Genomic DNA, 18,091 nt, shown 5'->3' with positions numbered 1-18,091 from the left:
TAACTCCTCTCCTGCTTGTTTTTATAGTGTGCATCTCTGAGTGATGGAAGTGACAGAGATGATGTACTTCCTGTGTGTGATTTGCGTGCTGTAGGGAAGAGGTTTGACAAAGGGCTTTATACAACGCTGGTGAGTAATTTGGCACAATCTCGCTTACTCTTGCTTGCGTGTTCTATGCAAGAAATGTCTAACATGAGTGAAAATACAAAGTTGATCATTCCTGTCCATGTTGCTGTAGAAATCTTTCCATGAGGATGTGGTGAAAGTGATTCGTGAAAGGCTAGAGGAGGAGGAGGAAACCTTACCAGAGGACCAAAAGCCAACTGCTTTGGCTCGCTCTTACTATCTCAAGGTCTGATTTTAGCTGATTTTAAGACTTTTAGCTGTTTTCTGATGTGTGTCATGTTAATTTTCTCCAGTTATACTTCATTCAGCCACGTTTGACAGAGAATTTCATGTAATTAATAACAGTAAAGCATTATAGCTTTTAAATCAAAGCTTGTGGTTTATTATAGCATTTTTTTCTTACTGTATTTTTATATTTAGCTCATGGAAGAGGTTTTCAACTGGTTCAGCAGTCAGGATCCCAAAGTGTGGGATCCACGCTCCAAACATTTACCAACGTGAGTATTTTGTACCTTACATTCATGTCACTCCATACATATACTTCATACTTGATATATACATTATTATTAAACTAAACACAGGCAGAATGGGTATGAATATACAACCTGGTGTGAGGGTGTGGCGAAGTGTAGCAGAGCATTATGTGCTCATATATATTTTCTGCTTTTCTGTACTCTTTCAAAAATTTAATCTATAAAATAAACTGACTGCAAAGGTTTTTTTTTACAAACTTACCTGGTTTGTTTCTTTTAAATTTAAGTTCATGCTTCTTGATATGTCTGTTTGATTAGGCCCGAAAAAGTCACTGAAGGTTCAAAAAAAAAAAAAAAAGACGTGAGAATCATCACTAAACAACACGTAATGCATTTCTGGGGGTTTTTTTTCCCTAGTGGAATGCTGTCCAACGCTGTAATACCACCAACAAACGAGCATGTTTTTGCCAAGTGGAGGGAACGAGAGGAGGAAAGAACGACTGTGAACACCAAGCAAGGAGAAGGCTTTCCAGAGGTCAAAGGTGAAGAGGGAGCAAATATCTCTACTCCTCCATCTCGTAAACCTGTCCATGGCCACTACAGAGATTTGAGCATGAGACTCAGACTAACAGGTAATTGGACATATCCGTTTTTAATGTTATTTTTAAGAATTTCTGAAAATTATAATAACGTTTTTTTAAACAAAATATTTTGTACAATTATTGATAAAACATAATCAAAACCTTTATTAAACCTTTTATAAAAAATATATTTGTGATGAATCTTTCCGTTGCTGTGACAGGAAAAAAATCACGACCATGTAGAGAAGAGCTGGACACTGGGTGGTCGAAGGAGGATGAGCGTCAGTGTGTCTTGTGTCAGAAGTATGGCGATGCAAAATCCAGTGTAAGCAAGTCGCGCTCACTTTCAACAACATCTCCTTCGCTATAAAAAATCCGAACATGTCTTCCATTTTAATAATCCAGCAGATGTAAATGTAAAACCCTGACATCAGTCTCATGAACAGCATTTTTGTAAACCTCCACAGGATGCAGGGCGTTTGCTGTATCTTGGACAGAATGAATGGGCTCATGTGAACTGCTCCATGTGGTCAGCGGAGGTGTTCGAGGAGGACAATGGCTGCCTGATGCATGTGCATAGTGCAGTTGCTCGAGGTCGCCTTATGGTATGGCATGTTATTGTCGTGTGTCATTTGATGTGTTGATTGATGGGAGCCATATTGTACAATGTAGTTAGTTTAAATGTGTGTCAGAAGGAATGAAAGGGCCTGGGAAGAACTGTTATTATAATGCAGGCAATAGTAATAAAAAAAACAGACATTGTTGGTTAATGAAGTAGTTTAGATATTTTTTCAAATCAAAATTGCAGTGCATTAAAGTATCTTCCAAAATTCAAATCACATCAGCTACAGTTTAGGTGTTTGTATGCCTAAACTCTCAAGACCAAAAAAAAAGGGCTCACAGTTGGTGTACACTCTCATTCATAGCACTGTGTTAACTTTTTGATTAACCTCGATTCAACAAAATTCACTTCTATTTAGGCATTTGCCCTTATCCAGAGCGACTTTTTATCTCATTATATATCTGAGCAAATCAGGATTAAAGGCCTTGCACAAGGGCCCAACAGTGGCAACGTAGTGGTCTTGGGCCTTAAACCTGGGATCTTTCGAACCGTAGTTCAATGTCTTAACCTTTGCCTTGACAACAGGCCAGTTACTATTTAATGAATGCTTACTCAGATTGGGTTATGAAGGAAAAGAAAAATAAAGCTAGGGGTACTAAATACTTTAACATTGGTCTCATTTGTATCTTTTAATAAGTGCAATAGACTGTTGTTTATTTACATGTCCTGCAGTGGATTATTATATTTTATTTGTTTGTTTTTTTACAGCGTTGTGAAAGATGTAACCAGACTGGGGCGACAGTGGGCTGCTGCCTTACCTCCTGCCAAAGCAACTATCACTTCATGTGTGCCCGTTCTCGCAACTGTGTCTTCCAAGACGACAAGAAAGTCTTCTGCTACAAACACCGTGATCTCATCAGTGGAAAAGTAGTTTACCTTAATCATAATTTTATATTTCTTCTTTTTTCTTACTTGCTTTCTCATGTATTTACAGTATATTTGGTTTTTAATATGCTCTCACTTCTTGACCTTTTAGATTATTACTGGGCAAGGGTTTGAAGTTCTTCGGAGGGTCTATGTGGACTTTGAGGGGATCAGCCTTCGCAGGAAGTTTTTGACAGGATTAGAACCAGAACATATTAACATGATGATTGGTAAGCACCTCAAGGTCAATGAGTGGTAATTTGATGACTTAATAACCTGATTTGTTTTTGTCGCGGTTGTTATCCACAGTCCTGTGCAGTTAATTATTATTATTATTATATATATATATTTTTTTTATGTTTAGGTTCTCTTCAAGTCCAAAAACTTGGAAAACTAAACGAATTGTCAACTATTCAAGGCAAACTTTTTCCAGTGGGTTATGAGTAAGTGATTTTTGACTCACTGTTTGTCTTTTGAACTCATTGAATTCAGAATTTGAATGGGTGGAAACCTGTGGGTTGAGTGTTGTAGATGGATCATTATTTAGTAATGGTGGTATCATGCTCTGTAATTATCTCCAGTTAACAGTTATATTGCCAATCATTTTTAGGAGGCATGCAGCTGCTGCCTGGTATGTGTGCAGGGTTGTAATGCTGCAGGACCACCAATGGCTAGTCATATATATATATAGTGGTCTTGTCATGTCACTGCCTTCTACTGATAAAAATACCTGGAACATGGTTACAATTCTTGTATCAGCAATTGCAAGTCAGTTTTTTTTTTATGCATTTGAGTGCATGTTTGGACCGGAGTTGGGATGGTAAATAAACCTAAAAAGGTATTAATTAGGCATTTTATAAAATTATATAACTAACATATTCATGTGCTCTGCAGTAAACACCAGAAAAGATACAGAATATCTTGTATAGAAAAGAATCCCTAACACCCGTGTATTTTTCTATGTATTTATTGTATACATTGTTTTAGTTCTACATTTACTATATATGAATGTAAATATGTAAAATTTTTCTCAGATGTTCTCGTTGGTACTGGAGCACACTGAACCCACGTCGCCGCTGCAAGTACACATGCCGAGTCTTGGAGGTACGACCACCAGTTCAGGAGAAGCCAGTAGAAGAACTGGCTGACCAGGGAGAAAATCGCACAATTGCCCACAGTCCATGTCCACATTCAGGTCTGCTGAAAAAGAATACAAGCCTGTTTTTTTTTTTTTTATTCAAGTGGCTTTATATTCATTCTTAAATATATATATATTTCTTTATTAGAATCTGAAACTACTGAGGGAGATGTGACACCAGCAACTCCAAGTTTAGTATCTCCCTTTGCTAAGCCAGACTCGAGTACTAGATCCAAACCTTCAGCCTATCCCCTGAACAGAAGACCAGCTGGAGGACTATCTAAACCACTTCCATCTCCAGGTAGTCTAGGTGTTATTTATCTTGTAATTACTGAAAAATTTGGGGATAACCTTTTTTTTTTTATAGCTATTTAAGAAATGAGGTACTACTGGTTGTTAGCTGTAGTTGGCTACTAGTGTTACAGCCATGCCCAGTTTGGATGTCTTTAGAAATAAACAATATGGTTTGTTTTTTCAGGAGCAGCCCCTTCCAAGTCCCACCACATTTTGACCATCAGTGATCTTGATGATACTCGCAGACTACGGCGACATGCTACACAGAATCCTGGCATTCGTGGACACAGCTCTGGCCCCTCCTTGGGATCTCAGACTAACTCAAATAATCTTCGACCTGGGGGTTCCCATCACTCTAAAACTACCCAGCCTACCTCCCCAATTTTCCCGCTTGGTGCTACTGAAAACTTGTTGACCTCCTCGTCAGCCCGCCCTGTCAGTCGAAGCGCTTCCTCTGCCCGGGGTGCCGGAATTTTGGCACCTCATTCTACCTCAGGACTGTTTCCAGAGCCCATGTGGCATGGTGGCACTGGCAGCACCCCTCCTGCTCACCGATCGCTCTCTTCGCCTACCCACCTTTCAACAAGACCGAGGTTGCCTTTTGACCTTAATCAGTTGGACTCTGAAGAACTGCCACACAATTTCATGGCATCACCCCAAGAACTGCCTGCGGAAAATGGGACCTTTCCTTTAGGAGACACAGCAGATCCACAGAGGGGTAGTCACCTAGTCACTGATAAGGAATTCCCCTATACCCCCTTTCCGTTGGACTCGGACCTAAGTGAGGTATCGGAACTTAAAACTGAGCTTGAAATTGAGGCCACTGTTCTCAATGAGGGAGTAGCAATGAACTGTAGTGAACAGATCGTCGTTGAAGGTGAAGAGGATCAAGATGAGTTTTGGGGTCCAGGTGCAGAGGTATCTGCCCGGAGATTACCTCATCCTACAGAGGACTGGGGTAATAGTTCCTCTGATGATGATATGGGAAACTATTTTGACTTTTCACGCACTATAGTAACTTGTAAAGGCTCAAAAGAAGCCTCAAAGACACCACCTGCCTCTGTAAAATCAATTTCACAACTAGATGGTGTTGATGACGGAACTGAGAGTGATACAAGTGTAACAAGCAGTAATACCCAAAATCTGAAAAATCCAAGTCAGGTTCAGAAACCGTCTCAGGCTCTTGATGGTCAGCATCATAAACCTTGGAATAGTAATGGGCTGTGTGTGGAACTTCCAAGTCTTAGCAGTCAGCACCAACCACTAGCCAAACCATTTGGCTCTCTGTCCTTAGTAAGCACTGCTGATCAAAGTTCAAGTAGCCCATCACATTCTGAGATTCCACAAGAGAATCGCAGCTACTCAAAACCAGACTTTCCAGATACATATCAGACCACTGACTTTATTGGTCAGACGTTTCAGTCAAGTGCTATGATGCCCCCGCTGGAGACTTCAACAGATTTTGTTGTGCCAAAGGAAACGGATACATTTTCCACTTTTAATGAAGATATCCAAGGATACAGTTTACCTACAGATCTGGGATTACCTATAATGCTGGACAGATGTGACCCTCCCTCACCCAGCACCTGTTTTACCGAGTTGGTTCCAGTTAAGGACGATTCTCAAATAGACACACAAGAATCCAGTGAGCCAAAAGATATGTACTTGGATCATAACAGTGGTCACTTTGTTTCCTCCATTGATGGTTCTATGATTTGCCCAAATAACATGTCAGAGGGTTCAACCGATATGGCCTTCACGAACACAGCAAATGGAAGGCAATATCAAGTGCTGCCACAATCAAGTTCCACATCATCTGTAGAAACAGGCAGTTCTGCAGTTCAGTCTGCTCCTTGTTTGCAACCTACTTTCATGTCATTTTCTAATTCATCCTCTTCAACTATCACTTTACATCCTGTCCACATCCCCGAAAACAAGACAGTCCTGCCACCAATGGAAAGTTTTCGTAACAAACTACTGTCGCCTTCAGACATCAGCCAACAATCAGTTCCAAGAGCAGTGATTTCTGCTGATTTGCCTACTCAGCCTGATTCAGTGTTTCATGCACAGTCAAGCCCTGGTGTAGCCCTTGCATCCCTTAGAGCAGTGCCATCTCCTGTGTACCCCACTTACACTCAACCTGTGGGCTCTGCAACAGTCAGCATAATTCCATCTGTAAACTCCCAAACATCTGCTCAGTGCCGTCCAGTGTCTTCTATTATTCAGCCAGCCACATGCCCTGTTGTTGTTAATGGCTATAGCTCTATGCCTATGCAAAGGGAAGCTACCCCAGGACGTACCATTTCCATAAACTTTTCAACTCCAAGACCAACACTGGAGCCTCAACAGACAGTGACTCAAGCATTACCAGGTCATGCAATTCTCACTGTGAAAGAGGTGGGAGGACCCAATGTGGACCCAACCCCTCATGTTTTACTTGTTAATCGTCTCGGTCAAATTTTTGTCAAAAATCCGGAAAGCAACACTTTCCAGCTACCCAGCCCCACCTCCCCTTCCTACAACTGTGTTACACAGATTGCCAGCCTTCTTCAAAGCAATGCTCTCTCTGCTACTCTTGCAGCAGCAGGCAACTTACCTGCAGTTGCTGGAGCAGCCATCACAGCTCAAATCCCCAGAATGGTGACGCCTGTCATTCAGAACTCCAATACCATCACGCAGCTCCTCACGACTAATAGCAAAGGAACAGCAGCACCATTGGAAGCCCAGAAAACAAACCAAAATGCAAAAGAATCTTCCGATGTTTCAGTACCTGGAATAAAGAAATCACGGAAAAAGAAGGAACCCTCAACACCCCGGAAAACCAAATTAGCTGCTGTACCCGGGTCATCTGGCAAGCCAACAGACAATCATCCTGAGAGTGCTCAAGCTATTATTAACCAAGCTATGGCCAGCTATTATGACCCCAGTCGAAAGGCTAGTAAAATTCTGAGTCCTTCTTCACCTTGTAACACCACTGCTGGTGGCAGAGCTCAATCACCAAGTTCCATAGTTCTGCCACCAGGCCTCCTTGTTAAACCGGAAGCCACAAATTCTCCACCTTCTACTCCAAGCTTAGTATCCTCAAGACCAAAGCAGGTTCGAATGAAAAGGGTGTCCTCTCTCTCTGATCGCATTGCCACCAAAAAGTCCAAGTCTGACTTTTTAGAGCCAGAACATTCCAGTGGCCCAGAAGAGCAACGCAAATTAAATTTAGCTGCTGCCAGGTATGAAAGTGATTTATTTATCTATTTATTTATTTTCCTCCCCACAAGAATGTAATCCATGAACTCCAGGAAGCGTTATCAGATGTTTTGATCAGTTGCTATTTTCTATTTTTAATTTATTCTGAATCTTTTTCCTAGTTGGTATTCTGCCTTTGATTCACTTACTTACAGTATGTTTGGTGTAATAATAATAATACAGACCTAATTTCAAGATGATACTATGGCTTGGGCTCATTTTAAAAAACCTTTCAGTCTGAACTAATTTGTGACACATGGGGGTTAATTTAAGGCATTTTTCACGTTAGATCTCCAGGATTCTTTCTGAGAACAGTTGGTCACAAAGTCTGGTTTATTTTGATCAGTGAGAACACAACCGTTCCAGGCTCGGGAACCATGCCTTAAAGAGGTGGTCTTAGGCACAGTATAGTGTACTTGGTCACAGATTGAATTCGATATGGAAACCAGTCGTACCTAAGCACAGAAGTGGATTGCTGTTTATCATCATCAGAACTGTCTGTTTCTTTTGAAAACTATAATATTGAAAGTGAACTTCCTCGTTCTATTCTTCTCTTGTGTTTAATGGCGACTCATAAACCAAGCAGGTGCATACAGCCAGTCTAGATGTGCAAATGTGCCCAAGGGTAGAGACCAAAACCAAAGTAAATGCTGGGAGTGAGAAGGGGCTGCACTCGTTCCTGGGCACTGCACATGTCAATCAGGCAATATAAGAATGTCTTGAAATCTTGTCAGTAGTGCTGTTTTAGGACAGAATGGTAACTCTTTTTCTAAGTCTAAATTATTCACTTTTTCATGCTGTAACTCGCTTTCTGTTCCTTTGTGCTGGCTCTCTGTGGTCTGACTTGTTTTTTGTGCCTGAAATTGGAGCATGCGAATGTTTGATGCCTGAGCTGGTGTTTTCTGCAAATTCATTGCACTCACCCCTGATATAACTTTTACAGAACTGTCACGAAGAATTGTCATAATGACTCAAAACAGCTCATTAACAAATTATAGTATTTGTTTTCACACAGATAGTGAAATCTATTTAGTGACGATCTATTTATCAGTTGTGTTTTGTCTCCACTCTGTGGTAGGTGTGGGGGAGTTCGCATTAAAACTCCAACAGTCAAAGGGATCCTTGACCTGGACAAAATCAATGAGGAGCAAAGTAGTGATTCTGAAAGCACAAGGTAAGAAGTAATTTCATTTGTCATGAGCTACCTGTCATCTTGGATTTTTCAGAGTAGCAAGTCTAGAAAGATGAGACCATTTTAGTTCATGTCACATGTTTATTATTATGTTAAATGGTCGTTGGCATTTGATTATGGTATTAAGATAATGTATTGTTGTTCATTTAAAGGCCAGGGATCTGGGATCATTTCTCTGTGTCTCGAGGTGGTGACAGCAATAAACCACAGTCCTTGGACGCCACATGGTGCAGTTCACTGTCTGACTGGAACAAATACTCAGGTATATATCAGAGCCACACACTTACTGGGAGGATTCTCCTGGCACTGGACAAATGTGTATGAAAAAAAATCTATGCAAAACATGTGAGCCAGCAATTGTTAAATAAGCTAATTTGTTTTTCTTATTATAATATCTGCAATTATGACATTTACCAAAGAATTGTTCATATAGGACTCATGTAGCAAACCCCCCCAAAAATATAAAATTTCTAATTCTGTATTAAAACAAATAATGATATTGAGATATAAAGTATATCCTAGTACTCCATACATTAATGCGCACTGAATAATTCCCTTATTTATTTATTTTTCTCCTGGGAAATTCTTTCTTATCAGGGACGCTGTCAGGCTCAGAAGATGAGATGCCTCCTCAAGAAAGTGAAGAGAAGCACCTGCCTAAAGGAGACCAACCACACCTACGCTTTGAAATCACCAGTGATGATGGATTCAGTGTTGAAGCAGACAGCATTGAAGGTGAAATACAACCTTCTGTGCCCTTTAATGCTAATTTGAGTTTTTTACATGAGTTTATTATTTGCACAAATAGTGATTATATGAAGTCCCTTCCAAGAGTATTTGGGTTTGTGATAAAATTTGGGTGAATGCAAGATCATAGACCAGAATTTCAGCCTTAATTTCCTGGTATTTAAATCTAGATATTTTAGAAGTGAATGCCATTTAGTATTCAGTTGCACATACCTTGCTTGCAGTAACTGGTTCGTCAAAGAACTGATGACAGCAGACTGTTGCATTCCTCATTCCTTCACTCTTCAGGAGCTGATGAGCTGTTGATATTTTGTTGTGTTCAGTGGTGTTTTATTTATTTTCCAGGACATTCTGCGTTGTTTTAGGGGCTAGAGCCTAAAGCCACATTTGATCGCTTAAAAAATAGATGGGTTCATACTATATCTTTAGTTGTTTAACACATGGAAGTGTGTTTATATTAGACAATAAAAGCAATGAATTTCTGTGACCTTATATTTAACTTAAACCCAACTGTCTTGGCCATGCGGTTCCAGTTCTTACATTATGTCAGCTTGCCGTTAAGCACATGAGATTCCATCTTACAGCATAAACACTGTTGGTTTGGTGGATAGATGGGTGGATGGATGGATGGATGGATGGATGGATGGATTGGTTTGGATGGATGGATTGGTTTGGATGGATGGATGGGTTTGGATGGATGGATGGGTTTGGATGGATGGATGGGTTTGGATGGATGGATGGGTTTGGATGGATGGATGGGTTTGGGTGGATGGATGGGTTTGGGTGGATGGATGGGTTTGGGTGGGTTTGAGTGGATTGATGGATAGATGGGTGGATGGATGGATGGATGGATGGATTGGTTTGGGTGGATGGATGGGGATGGATGGATGGATGGATGAATGGGTTTGGGTGGATGAATGGATGGATGGGTTTGAGTGGATTGATGGATGGATGAATGGGTTTGGGTGGATAGATTGATGGATGCATGAATGGGTTTGGGTGGATGGATGCATGAATGGGTTTGGTTGGATGGATAAATGGGTATGGATGAATGTGTATGGACGGATGGATAGGTTTATTTGGGTGGGTGGATGGGTTTGGATGGATGGATGGATTGGTTTGGATGGATTGGTTTGGATGGATGGATGGATGGATGGATGGATGGTTTGGTGTGGATGGATGGATGGATGGGTTTGGTTGGGTGGATGGATGGATGGATGGGTTTGGTTGGGTGGATGGATGGATGGATGGGTTTGGTTGGGTGGATGGATGGATGGATGGATGGGTTTGGTTGGGTGGATGGATGGATGGATGGGTTTGGGTGGGTGGATGCATGAATGGGTTTGGTTAGATGGATAAATGGGTTTGGATGGATGGATGGATGGATAGGTTTATTTGGGTGGATGGATGGGTTTGGATGGATGTTTGGATGGATGGATGGGTTTGGGTGGATGCATGGGTTTGGATGGATGGATGGGTTTGGTTGGTTGGGTGGATGGATGGGTTTGGTTGGGTGGGTGGATGGATGGATGGGTTTGGTTGGATGGATTTTAATGGGTGGGGATGGATGGATGGATGAAAGGTGGGTTTGGTTGGTTAAAAGATTTAAAAGATGTTGTTGGTTTTTTTATGGTGTGACAAAGCAACCTTTCCAATCTAAAGTGTTTAGATGAGCAAGCCTTTATGTTGACCTAACAAATGTGTGGACAATGTGTAATTCATTTGAGTTAATGTAGCTGGGCAGGACAATCAGACATTTCTCCTTCTGACATGCTGCTTACTTGTTAAAACTTTGCAACTGATAGGGTTATTCTAAGTGCCTAAGTGCCTTGCTTCTACTTTGCCATAATAATGTGCAAATAACATGAAATAACAGCGAATCTGGACATGTTATGTGGTTAATGATTAAATCAAAGCAGATTGGTAACTGCACTCCATGGAAATATGAAGAGGAGGAAGCACCGCATTCTCCTACGCAATCTGAAAAAAACATTGTATGACATTCAAAGTCTATTTTAAATCAAGAGTGCAAGGGCAGCTGACCTCCAGAGCAAACAAACAGTATTGTTAAAAATGAGGGCAATGAGCCCTTAAAAGCACAAATCAGTCACACTCATGTTGTCAACAACCAACATGAACAGAACTAAATTAAGTATTTAATGTCTCTGATTACATAACTCTAAATAAGGTACTAATTTTAAAATCAACATTGATTACAACCTAAAAATGTGTGGTGTCATGGGGAAAACTGTATATGCGTAATGTAGTATGTATTGAAATGTGGAGTAATTTTCAATATTGATCTTTTAAAAAAACGCTTTTTCCTGTCTCACTATTTTTTCATTTGCTCCTAAATAAATCACACGCAGTGGCTTGGAGGGCTGTGCTTGATGGGGTGCAGGAGGCCCGTGCTGTTGCCAAGCTCAGACAGCTTTCCCTAACTGGGCTGACTGGAGCTCGTATGTTGGGTTTGCTTCACGATGCCGTGGTTTATCTGGTGGAACAGCTTCAGGGAGCCAAGAGCTGCCGTGGTCACACATTCCGATTCCATAAGCAGCCTAGCCAGGAAGATGACCTGCCCATTAACCCCAGTGGCTGTGCTCGATCTGAAGTCTACCTGAGGTAAGGTCATCTGTTGGATGGGCTTTCTTGCCATCTTCGCAGCAGTCTGGTGTTTAAGTCTATTACACTTTTCAATAGAGTTGTATAATTTAATCAAACATTGAATTTACTTGATCTTTTGCCGATCAATTTAGTTAAATAAATCGATTTGTCAGTTTTCAGACTTTATTCTCAAATTATTTAGGTAAACTTTCAAATTCTTTAAAAATATAACAGTCCATGTAGAAAATGTAAGTTGCGTTTTTGTGACTCTCTCTTCTACTTCATCCTTTCTAGTTTCTAGGTGGCAAAAAAAAAGAGAATCACTTTTTATGAGACATGACATTAAAAAAAATTCTACAAGACAATTTACAAAGAAATTTAAATATTTTACTACTTTTAAAACCTAATAAATATAGATGCTTAAGACAATTTAAATAAAAACATTTCAAGGACCAAAAGTTAATCTGCACTCTGACTATGATTCACAGCTTAGGTGACCTATATCAAGGTTGATAAAATCTGTATGTTTGGTTCATGCATGGTATCTTTTCTTAAAAAAAAAACCTCTAACTCAAAATCTATTGATCTTTCTGCCACTGCACCTAACCTCACAGGAAATCTACGTTCGACATGTTCAACTTCTTGGCTTCCCAGCACAGACAGCTTCCTGACACTGATCTCTATGATGAAGAGGAGGATGAAGTTCTTCTTAAATCCAGCAGGTCTGTTTAGATCAGATGTGTGTTCATGTGATCCCCTCCAAGCTAACACTCAAGTCACAAGCCCTTAATCTGTTTGTTTTAAAGGTTTGCAGGTGTCTGAAACCTCAATTTATATTTGCATGCGTCATATTTTTATTTTCAGCAAAAACATTTTAACTATGTGATCACAAAAGCATTTAAGCTTATGGAAAAAAGAAATCTTCTGAAAGAAATTTGCTTAAGGTTAAACCCTTAACTGGAAAATGCTGCAGCTTGCAGGTTTTTCTGGGGATCTTCTGGTGCTTTTTTGGTCATTGCTGCAGTATTATTTACTGATGTATCAGAGCATAGCATTTATAGCACCTGTTTAACTCCCTTAAGGATTAACACTGTGAACTTGTCGAACAAGAGCATCACAGTAATGCGTCTTCATGTTTTATGATTTTTTTTTTTTTTTGGCTTACAGTTTATTGTGAAGTCTTAGTTAACCAGAACAGATGATTAATCATGATAATTCTTCGAAAATAGTGATATGTTTACAGACCACTCTGTGGTTAACCAGAGTAATGGCTTGTGACTGTTTTTAATCATTAAAAACTATCAGACATGTTTTCTCATTGGTTGAACTTCTGCCTGACAGACGAGCAACAAGTCTGGAGCTTCCCATGGCAATGCGCTTCAGACATCTAGAAAGGACATCCAAAGAAGCTGTTGGTGTTTACAGGTCGGTGGGACAGTTGAAAAAACCACATTTTCCTAATCGCAACCACTTGAGTGGTTTGGCTTGAGTCATTATGATGGATATTATACATTGTGAAACTGTGAGGTTAGTCATAATTCACATGGCTGTCCAGTGCCAGTGAATCTTATGAGCCGACATGTAAATGTACATGATGCTTATTCTGACTTGCTATGCAAAGCTAAAGGTTAATCAGTGTTCCGAGGTATAATGGTGTTGAAAGTGTACAGGGATATTGGTTTCAACTCTTTTATGCATGTTCTATTAGCGACAGTTATTGTTCAAAAATTAATAATTTTTTATTCCTTATTGTCTCTTGAAATCATCAGGTCCGCCATTCATGGACGAGGGCTGTTCTGTAAGCGGAACATTGAAGCTGGGGAAATGGTCATCGAGTACTCCGGCATTGTCATTCGCTCCGTTCTGACAGACAAGCGGGAGAAATATTATGACGGGAAGGTGAGAGACCTCAAACTCCATTCTCATTTCCTTCACCAAACCTGCTGATTTAATCTACATAACGTTATATAAGGTGGCGCTGTCCTGGTGTTGTCTTTTTTATACATTGTTTTTGACATCTACATCTGTCACATGCTTATTAGTAGCTAAATGCTATACCATAGCTCTGATGAACTCATGACTCTCAGACAGATCACGTTGCAGCACGACCAAGTCATTGGTTTGTTGATAAAATGTTTTTTGAAACATTTCTGCAGTGTGGAAGGGCACATTATCCTGCTGAAAGAGATAACTGACATTAGTAAATACCATTTCAGTGAAGGAATTGGTTACTTTGGTGCTTTGCAACAATGATTAGGTACTGTAGGTGGTACCGTCAAAGTAACATCCACATAAATGGCAGGACGCATAGAGGTCCGGGTCAGAACCCAGTACGAGAACTTTGAAACATTTGCACAGCACTTGTGCTGATTTGTGTCCAATTGAGTTATATTGCAGGAACAGCTCGACTCCCGAACAAATCATCTGGGTGTTCTAATCTGACTTTGAGAGTTTAAAAGTCTGGTTTTATGTCATGTAAATGTACTGAATGTCACAGGACCACAAAAGTAAAATTTTCCAATTTGGCTGGATCTTCCATTTAGAGCACAAGTAATATTAGCATTGATTTAAGTGCATCTGCCGTACACTGAAAATAAGCAGCCATCTCAAGATCACGTTATAAACTTGTGTTTGCTAGCTGCTGTTTAACGGCCATTGACTTGAAATGCTTCTTGTGTTTTTTTTTCTTTCTTCTTCATTATTACCAGGGCATTGGCTGCTACATGTTCCGCATTGACGACTTTGATGTAGTCGATGCAACCATGCATGGCAATGCGGCACGATTTATCAACCACTCGTGCGATCCCAACTGCTATTCCCGCGTCATCAACGTGGAGGGCCAGAAGCACATTGTCATTTTCGCCTTACGCAAGATCTACCGTGGAGAAGAGCTCACCTATGACTACAAGTTCCCTATCGAAGATGCCAGCAACAAGCTCGGCTGCAACTGTGGAGCCAAGCGCTGCCGCCGCTTCCTAAACTGAGTGGACTGTTGAAAAGATCCGCAGGGAGAAACGCAGACAGGCAATAATACAGAGGTACAGTGTTATGAAACCACTGGAAGTCCACTGGACCGATCCAGATACGGCCCAAGGGATGCGTGCGTGATGCCCAAGCACTCCAACAAAAATGGAATGGTCAAAGAAGCACCTGTTTTACAATCTAAGCGTTTTATTCCAGTCCACATACAGAAACGTTCTGCTTCATGCTTCCCTTTTTACAACACAGAGGTCTTTACGACGTGCAAACTAGTGAAGAGAAGATGCGCACTCCTCCTATTGCTAATACTTGTCACGTTGTTGCTGCTGAAATGCAAGTTTGGCTCGTGTAGGGAACCTGTATAAGGTGTTCCAGGTGTGTTTTTTTTGTTTGTTTGTTTGTTTATTTTTATTTTTTTTGCTTTTTGTTTGTTTTTGTTTTTCCTGAGCTTGTGCACGAGCAACAAGTACAGTAACTGTCTGGCTGATAAAAGTCTAAGTGGTCAGTGCATCAGTTTTAGCTGTTGAAATAGTTTCAGTGCCGTTTAATGGATTGTGCTGATCTTCTGCAGTCCAGGGCTTCTTGAAAATTTTGACTCCGGCTTTCTCCTGCACTTAGAACAAAGTGCAAATAGATGTACAGGAGGAGTTTTGTGGCAGTGAGAATATACTGTACCTGGATGAATATATGACTAATCAAGAGATATATCTATATATACTTTTAACGGAGATGTTTATCTGTGATGCTCATGCTAGAACATAGTATAGGACTTGATGTTTAGGAGAAGAAAAGGCTTTATTCTGCTCAGGAAGATGCTGTGAACCCCTGCAATACGCCATTACCATCCATTCCGTTCGTAAGGTCATTTTTATTTTTATTTTATAGAAAGTCTCAAATCAGCCTTTAAGCTCTTCTACAAAAGCCACTGCTGTACTATATCATTAGAAAACTCCCACTAGGCCTGTGTATATTATTTATTCTTTTACCATGTTTATTTTTGTCCCGATTCATGACTATGGGTAATTTAATCATGGAGAAATTTGTCTCCCTTCTTGGGACCCTGCTGTTTTGTTGGTGTCTGCTAATTTTGCCCATTATCTTAACCTTTATTCTTTAATTCTTTATGGTGCTAAACTTAACAAAAGTCTTGAAAATTAAGTGGGTAATCACACATTTCATCGTCCTCGTCTCTGTCGTTCATCCCCATGTGAGACACTTCATTGTTTGTGACTTGCTCAAGTTCTTGACAGGTAAAAGCTAGAGAACATTATTTTTTTAAAAGCATCACAATGTATGGAAAAAGAAAACTATTCAGCCTTTTTTCCCCCTCTGCTAGCTGCATTAAACACTACTTGAGCTAACTAGAGATAGTCACTTTTGCATCTTTACAGTTTTTGTATTGGGTCTTTTCTCATTTCTGTGATAGTTGCACATACAGACACATGATGTACATACATATATAGAAATCATACTCCCGTATAATTGCTCAAGAAAATCTCTCAGAAGAATATTTTTTGTTCTCAGACAGCCTTTTTAGCAGTGATTAAGAATTACTGATGGGTCTTTCACCTAACAGCCACCAAGCACTCAGCACCTTGACGTCCCTTTATTTTAAGACTTCAGACAGTTCTGATTCCTTGTATCATGAGGAAAAATATAACTGATACCAATTCTAGTGTCTTACAAAGACAAGATTTCTCAAGCTTTATGGCGTATTTATTCTTGTTTGTGTTTAGATTATGGGAGTAAAAGTGCTTTCTTCATGGCCAAGGTCTTTTTTTTTTTTTTCTTTTTGTTTACATAGCTTTTTTTTCCTTTGTTTTTCTTGACTTGAACATTTCTTCGAGGAGGAGTTCTTGCAGTGCAGCCTTTTTTTACAGTTGTGTTTTGAGCCAGAGATTCTTTTTTAGAGAGTATGTTTTTATGTCTTGTTTTAACTTGTAAAGTGTGGCAACATGCTTTAGGAAAACTGTTTCCTTTTCTCTCCCTGCTTCACAATATGCCAGAAACAGCTTCCAGTGCTTGCCGCCGCTCCTTTCATGTTTTTATGGTAGCTGGCTTTTCGAACAGCCCTTGAAGCCAGCCAGTGAGATCATCCTGCCTTGTCTGGCCCTCCTCATTTCAGATAATAATATTATAAAACTGAATTTCACCTTTTTTTTTTTCCTTTTTTTTTCACTGAACTTGCAAGGATTCTACCTCAGGCTGTTCAGAATGACTGTCAAAGAATACTAATGCAAAACTTAGATGACGATATGATATCGCTCGGTCTTAAATGTCCTGTAGAGATGGCCTGTGTGCAATGAAGGATGCAAAGCACTAGTCAAGACCTTCTGTGACTATCTGTCTCCCAGAGTTGTGTGGAAAAACTGTATGTTCCTAGGTAGGGTTATTTTAAAAAATGTGTTCAGAAAAGACTTCAAAATGAGAAAATGTGTCTTTACTACCTTGTACAAAGTACCCTAAGTCTGTAAATAATTGTATACATATTTCTAAACCTGTTAAATTTTTCTATGCACTTTTTTATTTATAATGTTATTTGCTTAATAAAGATGTTACAATGAATTAGTGTGTAAGTGTGTGTACAGTATGTGTGTGTGTGCTCTGTGATGGATTGGCACCCTGTCCAGGGTGTACCCCGTCTCGTGCCCAAAGCCTCCTGTGATAGGCTCCAGGTCCCTGCGACTCTGAATACAGGATAAAGCAGTATGGAAGATGAGTAAGTGAGATGTTAATGTTTGGACAAAACATACAAGGGACATTTGACTTTGTGTTTGATGTGTTCTAGAGTCGTACTTTTGCTTCTCCATACCTTTCAGTATAGATGATTTTGTCAGGATTTTCTGAAAGGATAAAGCAAAGGACTTGCAAAACCATTGCCTGAAGTTGAGGTTTCAGTGCCGCACTATATAATAGTTTTGGATAATTTACATAGTTTTGGATAATGTGATTATAGATTAGTTAGTACACACTAACCAGGTCAAAAACAAGAGAGAATATAAGAGACTTAATAACAACAGGAGCCAGGATTCTATAGACAGTTTAAGACTTTTGGGGTTAAAAGTTTTATCTTTTTTCAGCAAGCTTCTATCACTTCATATTTATTTTTATTATTATTATTATTATTACATTACTATTTAAAATTTATTTGTTTGTTTTAATAAACACACACTCCTTTACCTTACACCATATACTATTCCTTTACTTCATCACCAGGGGGAGCCAAAAATC

At 39.8% G+C, this 18,091-nt stretch overlaps 1 protein-coding gene across 1 annotated transcript in view; it reads left to right on the top strand.

Moving 5' to 3' along the window:
• kmt2bb (lysine (K)-specific methyltransferase 2Bb) overlaps window positions 1–17,425 on the top strand; it is a 37,335-nt gene extending 19,910 nt beyond the window's left edge. Inside the window, exons 18-37 of the mRNA XM_053507002.1 lie at window positions 28–129; window positions 239–352; window positions 547–623; window positions 1,017–1,231; window positions 1,402–1,505; window positions 1,648–1,785; window positions 2,511–2,669; window positions 2,779–2,896; window positions 3,031–3,109; window positions 3,701–3,861; window positions 3,953–4,105; window positions 4,283–7,322; window positions 8,417–8,512; window positions 8,683–8,792; window positions 9,128–9,265; window positions 11,647–11,899; window positions 12,496–12,603; window positions 13,223–13,306; window positions 13,651–13,780; window positions 14,590–17,425. Of these exons, the coding sequence (XP_053362977.1) occupies window positions 28–129; window positions 239–352; window positions 547–623; window positions 1,017–1,231; window positions 1,402–1,505; window positions 1,648–1,785; window positions 2,511–2,669; window positions 2,779–2,896; window positions 3,031–3,109; window positions 3,701–3,861; window positions 3,953–4,105; window positions 4,283–7,322; window positions 8,417–8,512; window positions 8,683–8,792; window positions 9,128–9,265; window positions 11,647–11,899; window positions 12,496–12,603; window positions 13,223–13,306; window positions 13,651–13,780; window positions 14,590–14,865 (5,655 nt within the window). The 3' untranslated portion in view covers window positions 14,866–17,425. The remainder of the gene's footprint in view (window positions 1–27; window positions 130–238; window positions 353–546; window positions 624–1,016; window positions 1,232–1,401; window positions 1,506–1,647; window positions 1,786–2,510; window positions 2,670–2,778; window positions 2,897–3,030; window positions 3,110–3,700; window positions 3,862–3,952; window positions 4,106–4,282; window positions 7,323–8,416; window positions 8,513–8,682; window positions 8,793–9,127; window positions 9,266–11,646; window positions 11,900–12,495; window positions 12,604–13,222; window positions 13,307–13,650; window positions 13,781–14,589) is intronic.
• Window positions 17,426–18,091: the final 666 nt, after the last annotated feature.

This window comes from Clarias gariepinus, chromosome 11, assembly GCF_024256425.1.
Source record: "Clarias gariepinus isolate MV-2021 ecotype Netherlands chromosome 11, CGAR_prim_01v2, whole genome shotgun sequence".
NCBI lineage: Eukaryota > Metazoa > Chordata > Actinopteri > Siluriformes > Clariidae > Clarias > Clarias gariepinus.
Note: the sequence above shows the minus strand (reverse complement) of the source record. Positions and strands in the feature narration are given on the sequence as shown.